Consider the following 10,978-nt stretch of genomic DNA (forward strand, 5'->3'; position numbering starts at 1 on the left):
TGAAGCTAATCGAGATATTTGCTGTCAATCTGTGGCTGCGATTAAACACTTTACTGGAAACTTTATTAACTAGTAACTTCATCAGTCATGACAGAAGCTAATATTTCTGTGCTAACATCGTTTAAACAGTAACAGCTTTACTCCAATATAAGCTAACGTTTACACCGTAACTTTAAGCTAGCACCATAAAGACGGTAAAACACGTAATAATATCTACAAATGCATCTTAAAGCTGTTATATTAGCACTCGGTGTATTACTAACATAACCACATTAACATTATTGACACTCGCTGACTTTTAATAGTCATTCTATAAATGCTGTCCGTTTAAATGGTCTTACCTGTAAACACTGCTGCATCCACCGGATTCCAGCCAGAGTGGATTCTGGAGTCTTCCCACGCTCCTGTTAGTGATCCTCCATCTGGATGGATGATAACAACCTTCTGAACAATCTAGCAGGAGATGGCCCATATCTATGGGACTGATTTGTGCTAATAACGCCCATTGTATGGACTGATAACAGCCGAAGCGGGTGAATAAAGTCACCCAGTCGCTAGCTGTGCCATTACCCAGCATACATCACTCCCTCCATAAATGCAATAAACGATACAAAAGTATCGTTCTACATGTTTTTCAGGTAGTTGTTTACATTATATAATTTATTGTGTTCAGTATACGTCACTACAATGTGATTTCGGAAATATATAAATATACAGACAACAGGCTCTTCCGCGCAATCTCTTGTCGTCAATAAGCAACGTTAAGGGAGCAGCATAGTATTCAATGAGAGGACCCTGCACGTCGATAAGTGAAGCAGAGGGAGCCTGACCATGCGTCACACATTTGACGAGTTGGGAGTGAGAACGTGTTGATTAAACATCTCACACAGCCCCTCATCTGTGACCCTTAGCAAACCCACTGGATATCTACCTGTACATAAAGGAGATCAGATCAGTTCCATCTAGACCAGCTGTAACAGGAAAATGCTGCTTACACTTTGATGCATCACTTTCAGTTTGTCATATAAGACAATATATCAGATTGAGGCATTATTTTCCTGCAGTGAGTAAATCTACTTTGTACTTTACTCTTTTCTTTTAGGTAAAGGGTCTAAACAGTACTTGTACACTGTGGAAATCCCATAAGAACGTCTCCTGAACTCTGAAAAATAACAAAACAAAGACTAAAAGGAGGTCATGTGTGCTGATGATGATGATGATGATGAGGAGGAGGAGGAGCATGCATTTAAAAAGTGACTGATGTCCTAGAATACAACAGAACAGTGTCTCTACAAACTTATGAAAACATGACAGTCTTGCATTAGTTTGTATTCTTATGATTTCAAAAAACGAGGGAAAATTCTCCTTGAAATCCACAATTCCTTTTTGTTATTTCTTAGTGTGTGACGTATTTTATTGCCTTTATGATTGGTGCAAACAGTTTCCTGATTCATAATGGAAATAGATTTTAGACACAGGAGGAACACGCAGTGATCAGCAGGAGCAGCTTGGAGTCCAGTCTTCTTCACACTGAGGAGGGACATATATGCAGGAACAGTTGTCATAACTGTTACAACCACCAGATGGCGAAAGAGTCCCACTGCAACTTTAAGCCATGAAGGATGTGTCTTGATGTTTGCTTGTGATAAATCTGCTTTATGTGAGTCTTTTTCAGAAAGTAACAGTAATATGTCTGATTATATGTCTTTAATCAGTAAAGTCTCGCTTTGCTACAAATAAATAAATAATAAAATTGTAAACATTTCATGCTGGAGACATCCTCAGACAGAATTAAATACATACATAAACACAGCCTGGTGCCAATAACACAGCTAATGACACTGCTGTATCACTGGCTTTACTGATTAAAGACCATTTCTGAAGGAAATCTTTGAACACAACAGAAAGTGACCTTTTAAACCTGTGACACTGATGCTGCATTCAAGGACCATTAAAAACATCTGAAAGGACTTAAGAACATGAAGAAAATGTGACTTGTTTCTCTGTAATGAAGCTGTTTTAGTGAAGAAAGTTGAAAGGTCACAGAGCGACTGCTGAATCTTCTGCTCTAAACATGAACTCTGAACTTTGTGATGCTTCAGGAGGAAAACTGCTTCAGTTATTCTCTCAGATTAGTTTCATATTTTCTGCATCAGATTTGAGTGAGATCCTGGAATGAAGACAGAAGAAAAGACTTTGTTCAAAGTTTGATTTATAGTCAAACCTTCCAGTTTATTCACACAATAAAACATCAACACAATATATGAATTCATTCATTAAAATCACAGTTTTTCCTCATTTGTTTGATGATTTTGACAAAAACAAACACAAACACACACACATGGTCTGCCATACTCATAAAGAGAAATGTCGACATTTTTCAATACAAATATTCCAGAAACATTTAGAGGATAGAGAAGTTTACATTTTCATGTGGAGAAATATTTTAGTAAATCAAAATGATGATGAGCAGTGATAGCCTCCATAAACAGTCACAGGAAAGATCTCCTTTAAAAACTCAGAAACATCAAGAGAACAACTAGAAGATGTGGAGGTACCACCCATAATGTTTGACTGACAGCTGATCTCTGTGCAGAAATGATGGAGAGAAAATAAAATGAAACTAAAATACAGATTTAAACCCACAATATGAAAGACTTCAGTCTATTTCACTTTAATCAACTCAGCTGTGGCTCCATAGTAAACCCCCAGTCCAGCATAGAGCGGCTGAGTGAATGTGGTCTGGACTCTGTGGAGGAGAGTCATGGTTTCAGAGACGCTGTAGAAGGACAAAATACCTGCTCTGTGATCCAGGTACACTCCTACTCTGGAGGAACGAGGACCTGAGACACGAGTTTGGATGTTGTTGTACCGAAATGTATAACTGTTGTTGTTACAATCTAATGACCAAGATTTGTCATTATATCCAAAACAGCATTCATCTCCTTTTCTGCTGATATTCTTGTATGCGACTGCTACATCAACTCCTCTCCCTCTCCACTCCACCTCCCAGTAACAACGTCCAGTCAGACTCTCTCTACTCAGGACCTGACACCAATAAATGAATCTGTCTGAATGATCAGAATAAGACTGTTGTTGATACATGTTTGTTACTTTTCTGTTCCCCTCTGATAATAACAGCTCTTCGTGTGCTGTGTTTGGATCCAGTGTGATTTCACATGAATATTTTAAGAATCCAGCTCTGGTCTTTGGCTCTGGTGGATCTGACAGTGAAACATCCACTTCAGTGACTGTCAGTGAGATGTTTGTCCATTCCTCTCTCAGAATGTCCTGTAGTTTATCTCTGACCTCTGACACAGCTGCTGTCACATCCTCAAAGTAGCTCAGAGGACGGATATTGATGCTGGATGAGTCTGTAGACTCACTGAGTGCTGACAGTGAGGGGTAGTTGTGTAGAAACTGGATGTGATCCTCTGTGTGTGAGAGCTGCTTCAGCTCAGCATCTTTCCTCTTCAGCTCAGTGATCTCCTGCTCCAGCTTCTCCTGAAGCTCTTTGACTCGACTCACTTCAGTTTCCTGCTGGGATCTGATCTGCTGCTTCACATCAGAGCTTCTTTTCTGGATGAGATGGATCAGCTCAGTGAAGATCTTCTCACTGTGCTCCACTGTTTGATCAGCAGACTGATTGATGGCCTCCACCTCCTGTTGAAGCAGCTTCACATCTTTCTCTCTGTCCTGGATTCTCTGCTGGATGTTTTGTCGACTCACCTCCAGCTCTCTCTGCCTCTCAGTCCTTTCTGCTGCAGCTGAGACTGTGTCGTGGCCTTTATGTTCATCCACAGAGCAGAGATAACAGATACTCTGCTGATCAGTACGGCAGAACATCTTCATCACCTCATCATGACGAGAGCAGATGTTCTCCTGGAGCTTCTTGGAGGGCTCCACCAGCTTGTGTTTCTTTAATGGAGCCACATCATAATGAGTCTGAAGGTGTTTCTCACAGTAAGATGTCAAACAGACTAAACAGGACTTGAAGGCTTTCATTTTTCTTCCAGTGCAGACATCACAGGCCACATCTTCAGGTCCAGCATAGCAGTGATCAGCAGGAGCAGCTTGGAGTCCAGTCTTCTTCAGCTCCTCCACTAAATCTGCTAACATGGTGTTTTTCACCAGGACAGGCCTCGCTGTGAAAGTCTGTCTGCACTGAGGGCAGCTGTAGATTTTCTTCTTTTCCTCTTCATCCCAGAAGCTTTTAATACAGTTCATGCAGTAGCTGTGTCCACAGGGAATAGCCACCGGATCCTTCAGTAGATCCAAACAGACTGAACAGCAGATTTTTGTTTGATCCATTTGATTCATGTGCTGTGCCGTTTCACCGTCTCTCAGTTACTGTCAGACAGTTTCACTTCCTCTGAACAGAAACAACCTCTGGGCTCTGAAGGGAAACAGATCTCTGCTCTTGTTCACCTCCTACAGGAAATGAGGCTCACCAGCAACTGCATTTACACCATGTTGTTTAGACCCATCCTGATACAGACACATCTGTGAAGGGAGGCACTAAAGAAATATTCTTACAGAGCAAACAAGAGCCAATCACATGATGCAGGGTGTGGTATGTTTGGTTACAACATGCAGTAACAAGTCTGACCCAGTTAAAGTTTAATAGTTTATCTTTACTTGGTGCTTTGAAATGTGACAGTCAACACTCAGCGAGTTCATTTTATATTTCAAAAAGTTCAGCAAAGTTTAGGATGCTGTGATGAATAAAAATAAATCACACTTTATATTTTGACATTTTCTAATCTTAGTTCATTCTCACACTTACAGAATGATGCATGGGAACAACTGACTCCACTAAATCAAACCTATGTTCAAATGAAATTATGATCATTAAATAGTAACAAATTGTTATGCTGAGTGAACGGACTCTATGGCAGAATACACAAAAGCGCAGAAAATGCAGGGAGTGCTCTTTATTTGCTGTGTCAAACTTATTTACACGGGATGAGATTATACTGAGGAATAAACAGAGGGAAACCAGGGGAGGAGGCTGACACGCATTCGGAGGGAAAGGGGTTACCCGCGCACGCAGCGTGGATCTATAAGAAAAAGAAAACGAAACTTTAGGGGGAGATGCCAAACCACCGTTAAGAAACAGCAATAAACATGGGGAGAGTTGGAGAGCTCACTTGTCACACTGGCTGTACGGGCTCGGGCGAGGATTCTCGGGATGTGGGAGAAACGCTGTAATTGATCTCCGTAGTGATCCCGGAAATGCGGCTTCACAAACAGCTGACAGGTAAGCGGGTGATGGATCCGGCTGAGGATACAGGACAACAGGTAAGCAAACAAAATCCAAGACATAGGTTGGCCGTAATGCACACCGCGGAGAATTAAACACGTTACCCACGAGGAGGTGGCAATACTCCGACACCAGACGTCAGTCGCGCTGCTCCTAAGTAACGCTCCATCAAATGACGTCTGATGCACCGCCGGTGTGTCAGCATCCCGTGACACACCACCCCGCCTACCTGAGCTGAAAACAGAAGCAGACCCCGTGACACCACACCAGAGAAACCCCACCAACTCCTAACACAAATATTTAAATTTAGCAATAACAAATGCAGATCGCTCCACAGTGTTTACAAAAACAAACAAACAAACATATTTTTGTAGTTTTTCCTGTGTACACAGTCACAGTGAAGTTTAAAAGAAAACATCAAGATGTGCTCGAAAGGAAAACTTTGAAGTTTAATTCAAAGGTTTTAGTAAAATTGTTGCATGAACTGTTTAGTAATTTTTCACAAAGTGTCCATGTCAGTAATTCATTTGAATGTATTTTGGTCTTAAACTGATCCAGTAACTGTAACTTTTTCTCACCTACTTAACCGAGTATTTTATTAAATATCAGTATTTTTTATTCAGGTTTGGGAAAAATACTTAAGAGTACACACTCCAGGACCGTTAAAATGAAGGTGGTGAGGAGATGTGCTGGATTAATCCCTGGCCAAAGGTTTCATTCTTAATTCAGACTACTGGACGAGCTCCATCAGCCTTTTGTGAGGTCTGTTTAAAGTGGACTCAAAAACATTGACAGCAGCTTCCTGCAGTGGACTGTATGCACAGAAACACATGGTCACATATGCAGCTGTAGCAAGCTTGCAGTCATTTTAAACAGACTTGTTACTCTGATGTCTGTCTCTGTTAGTGCTGCGACAGACTGGTGACCTGTCCAGGTGTACTCTACCTATAATTACTGGGACAGGCCCGAGCCCTCCACCCACCCACCAACCCTCCCACTGTGACCCTGAATTAAATATAAAGAAGAAAATGGATCGATAGGCTGACGTTTTTTAAAATTGTTCAAGAAATCTGAGCTGTTGCTTTGTCCTTGGATTTTGTGGTAATATTAGAGCAACCTTTCTCACAGAATTCCTACAATAAGCCATGTTACCTGAGATTATTCCTGTATTTACCTGAAGGCCCTGACAAATGTGCTGTGTACATGAAGGATGGGAATCAAATCACATCTTAACTGCTTACAGTTAAGGAACCTGTTCATATTTATTTGATGAACCAATGATTTTCTATAAGTTTGTGATCCATCTTTGATTACTGATTCCAAGATGGTCTTTACAGAAATCCTGTTTGGCTTTTTAAATGTTATTTCCCTTTTTCAGTTTGCCAGGGCAGCTCTCCACAGTCACTGTCCACATGGGTCAGTGGGAACTAGAAGCACTCTGCTAATGTGTGTGACCAGCAACCTCCAGCATCCACCCAGTCAGCGTTTACCATCGCCCTGCTGGATATTTGTTTTTGTCTGTGACTGGAGAGTCAGATTTTTTTTGAGGTTGGAGGAACAGCCTCACACTCGCAGAGGTGAGTCAGTTTTCAGAGGTCATCTAAAATCCTCCCACCCTGGTTTTTATGAAGTAGATCTTATTATGTGAAACAGTAATATTTCTCTTCCTCTTCACCCTCTACACATCTGACTTCAGGTACAAGTCTCAGTCATGTCATCTGCAGAAATTCTCGGATGACTCTGCCATTGTGGGTTGTATCAGGGATGGACAGGAGGAGGAGCGCAGGAGTGTGGTGGACAGCTTTGTCGAGTGGTGTGAGCTAAACCACCTACAACTTAACATCACAAAGACAAAAGAACTGATTATGGACTTTAGGAAGCTCCTCCTCCTACCGCTGTCACCATCAGAGGGGGCTGATGTAGAGATCGTGGAGGACTACCGGTACCTGGGGGTACACTTGGACTGTAAACTGGACTGGACCAAGAGCACCAATGCTGTCTTTAAAAAAGGGCAGAGTCGGCTTCTCCTACTGAGGCGGCTCAGGTCCTTTAATGTTTGTAGGAAAATGCTGACCATGTTCTATCACTCTGTGGTAGAGAGCGCTGTGTTCTCTGCAGCTGTGTGCTGGGGCAGTGGGGTGAAGACAGCTGATGCCAACAGGCTGAACAAAGTGATTAAAAAGGCTTTTTCTGTCCTGGGTGTCAGACTGGAGAACCTGGAGGAGGTGTCTGAGAGGAGAATGCTAAAAAAGCTTCTTTGTATCATGGACAACCCCTGTCACCCCATGCACTCCTCCATGATGGAGCATCGGAGCAAACGCAGCAAAAGACTCACTGCCCCAGAATGCAGAACTGACCGCCACAGGAAATCCTTTGTACCGGTGGCTATAAGACTGTTTAACTCTTCCTCACTCTGTAGCTGATTTTCCTGAGACTATTACCAATGTTATTCTGTTCCCTTCCAGACCGTGCAATATTACCCAACAGTACCTTATTGAATATTTGTTTCATCCCCCCATCATACGCTGCTACTCCCTTTATTCAGTTGCACAATAATATGTCACTTTATAGAATCGCCTGCACTGATAGTTAAGTTATTTATTCTCCAGGATATAGTTATATATATTACTTCGTTAGAGTTATTTGATACTATGTCTTGCACTATCCTACTGTATATTACTGTACACTACTATTCTTATTGTATATATTGTATATCTTATTCATCAGTTCCTCTGTCTCTCCTGCTGCTTTGAGCATGTACATGACAAAAGAATTTCCCTCGGGATAAATAAAGTTATTCTTATTCTTATTTCAGTGACTGCTGCTTATACCACAGGTTAATACACTGTACAGATCCCTGATGGGAGAATCAGCCCTATTTTAGGCATTACCTGTTCCAACAAAGAAGTCTGGTAGATGTTTGTTTACAGTCTGATGATGGGACCACATCCTCAGCATCTCTGAGTTTGTTTCTTGGTTATTATTCATACACAGTAATGTGATGTATGATGATATCTAGTATAATTGGACCAACCTGGTGCTCTTCATTGATGAAGGCTGTTTGAGTCTGAATGTTTGACCTTGTGTATCTTGTGTTCTCTGGGCTTTGCTGACCTCAATCTTTTTACAGGATCAGAAAACAAAACCAGGATTATGTTTCTTCTCCAGGTGGATGATGATAAGACTGTGTGACACAGGATGCCACCTTTAGTCTTGTGAGGAAGCAAAGCTCAGCAAGAAGTGTGATATTATATGGTACCCACATGTGTGCTGCTGAGGAGGATGTTCAGGGACGCCTGCAACCAAATCCAAGCCTCCTCAGGTTAGTCGTAGTTGCAGAACGTTATAGAAGGACTGAGACAGCTGAGGTTTAAAATGTTTGAATAAACGGATGAAAAAGAGATTTTCTTCACTATAATTATCACTTTTTTAAATCTTTCGCAACTTCAAGTTTTTCAAATTACTTTGACACCTGAACTGAAAATGATAACATACTGTATTCATTAATAATCAGAAGATGCTCCACCATGCAACATCTCATTGGCTGTAATTTTGAAATATAACACCAACCTGTCCTCTAAACTCCTGTCTGTTCACTGGATTGCTGAAATTCTTTTTAGATCTAAATGATCCAAACTTGAGCTCTAATGTTTAATAGTAGTAATATTCTAGACCTCTTTAAGTCATTTTCACTATTCGACTGTCCAACCAGCCAACTCCAATAAAAGAACACAGCAGCACTCAGTGATCACCACAGATGAGCGAGTTCCTGTAACATTCATCATCTGATCCCTGTTGGTCTGTGTGCTTCTGCTTTTGGTAACTATAGTTACCTAACTGTAGTAACCATAACGCAGTCACTATAAACACATGCCATCCACATCACCTTGCTCTCAGTAAGTTTGAAGTCATTTCCTGATTTGTTTTGTAATCTCTGCTCTTTCTGTATTCTGCTCAGTTTGAATGCTTTGTCAGCAAAACAGACAACAAGTGAACAATTTTGAATAACAAACTGTAGCATGCACTAATATTACACATCTCCAAACAACAATCCACTGAGACCATGAACTCCACTTCTTTGAAGCATTCTTCTTCTTCTTGGCATGAAAAAGAAAGCAGAAACAGCACGAGCTGCTTTGATCTACCAAAAGGAAAAAACAAGATATCTGAGGTGAAATCAGTCAGGTGAAATAATTAAGATATAAACAATAATTCAATGCAATGTCTCAGGTAGCTTAGTCTGCTACAACTGTTGATAAAAACTAAACAAATTAACTGTGTCAGGGAACTGTTGTGTGGGAACTAGTGGCTTTTATGTCTGCAGTCATTTAACTTCCATCTATTCATTTAACTGAGGGGGAAGAAATGTCAGGTTGGTGCAGGCTGGTTAGGTGCATTTGGTCCTCTGTTGTTGTAACTAGATGAGTTGGTTCACTTTGTGGCTCAGCTGTATGTGGGGTTATATCTTGGGCTGGGTATCGATTTTGATTTCTACAATCATTTTGATTCCAATTCACAAGGTCCCGATTCGATTCAATCACCATTTGGATCCAATTTTGACTCAGCATATGAAGATTACGTGATGCTGCTGAAGTGAAGCAGAGCAAAGGTACAGAGGTTTTACTAGAGACACAGCTAAGCGTTTTGCAATTTGGCATCATTTTAAAAAGTTTCGATTTCTTCAGTATTGAACAGCCGAAATGAGGCTTTTTTGTCAGAAGTTATTTTATAAAAACAGCACCTGACAGCGCTGTACACAACGGTAGACTGGTGCATAATGAGCAAGTGAATAATGCAGAGAACAGATTTGAGATGGGAAACTGTTCTTGAAGTACACTGAGAGAGAGAGAGCTGTGCAGGAGGTGAGATTTTAACGTGGTGGAACCAAAACAGCAAAGGTAGGAGGGATTTTATGATGATGTTCATCAAATGTGAAGCAGTTTTGATCTTCTTTTGCTGCTCGTTCAGTGAATTTTGGTCAGAGAAGTGACAAAACCTGCAGCTTCAGAAAATGTGAGATGTCAGCATTCAGCATTCTGAATCTGTTTAGCTGCTCTCACTTGCTGTAGGTTGCCTCCCCAAGTGGCCGGTCTCCACCATCACTGCAGTGAAGCCTGTTCATTTAATTAATGTTTGCTAAGAAAGTGTTTTCATTCACGCTTCTGTGTTGACAGCCCTGCTATCTAAGGAGTTTCTTTTCTGCAGCTCTACATTTGCAGTTATTTTGTCTAAACTTTGTTTTATGAAACTGACCTTCCTCACCTCTGCTTGTTAATCCTTTCACACATAGTGGTCACTACAGTGGACAGCTACTCAAAGGCTGTTTTCTTGTATTCTTGTATTTGTGTCAGTGTTGATGGTATACTTGCACATAAACACAACACACAGTGTCAAATTCACAAGTTGAAACATATGTTGTCCACCTAAGTGGACATGTAAAAAACTCTTTGAAAACTACGTTTAAAAAACTCAAGTTCAAAAATCTTTTTTTCATGACTAAAGATGAATAAAAATACTCAAGAAAACAATCCTGAGTGAGGTTGTCATAATTCATCCATGATAAATGGCCTGTATTTGTATAGCGCTTTACTAGTTCCTAAGGACCCCAAAGCACTTTACACTACATTCAGTCATCCACCCATTCACACACACATTCACACACTGGTGATGGCAGCTACATTGTAGCCACAGCCACCCTGGGGCGCACTGACAGAG

At 41.0% G+C, this 10,978-nt stretch overlaps 2 protein-coding genes across 2 annotated transcripts; both read right to left on the minus strand.

Moving 5' to 3' along the window:
* Nucleotides 1–781: 781 nt before the first annotated feature.
* On the minus strand, nt 782–4,396 carry LOC148097515 (tripartite motif-containing protein 16-like). Its single transcript, XM_087832413.1, has 2 exons — nt 2,898–4,396; nt 782–795 (listed from the first exon to the last, which is right to left on the minus strand). Exons 1-2 carry the CDS (start codon nt 4,318–4,320, stop codon nt 782–784), a joined length of 1,437 nt encoding a protein of 478 aa, XP_087688539.1. The 5' UTR covers nt 4,321–4,396.
* Nucleotides 4,397–4,820: 424 nt separating this feature from the next.
* LOC148097516 (uncharacterized) lies at nt 4,821–8,889 on the minus strand. Its single transcript, XM_087832414.1, has 7 exons — nt 8,834–8,889; nt 8,527–8,626; nt 8,298–8,383; nt 5,368–5,497; nt 5,151–5,281; nt 4,904–5,060; nt 4,821–4,826 (listed from the first exon to the last, which is right to left on the minus strand). The coding sequence occupies exons 3-7, from the start codon at nt 8,309–8,311 to the stop codon at nt 4,821–4,823; spliced, it is 438 nt and encodes a 145-aa protein (XP_087688540.1). The 5' UTR covers nt 8,312–8,383; nt 8,527–8,626; nt 8,834–8,889.
* Between the last annotated feature and the right edge of the window lie 2,089 nt (nt 8,890–10,978).

Source organism: Neolamprologus brichardi, chromosome 18 (assembly GCF_056152115.1).
Source record: "Neolamprologus brichardi isolate AB-2024 chromosome 18, ASM5615211v1, whole genome shotgun sequence".
Lineage (NCBI taxonomy): Eukaryota > Metazoa > Chordata > Actinopteri > Cichliformes > Cichlidae > Neolamprologus > Neolamprologus brichardi.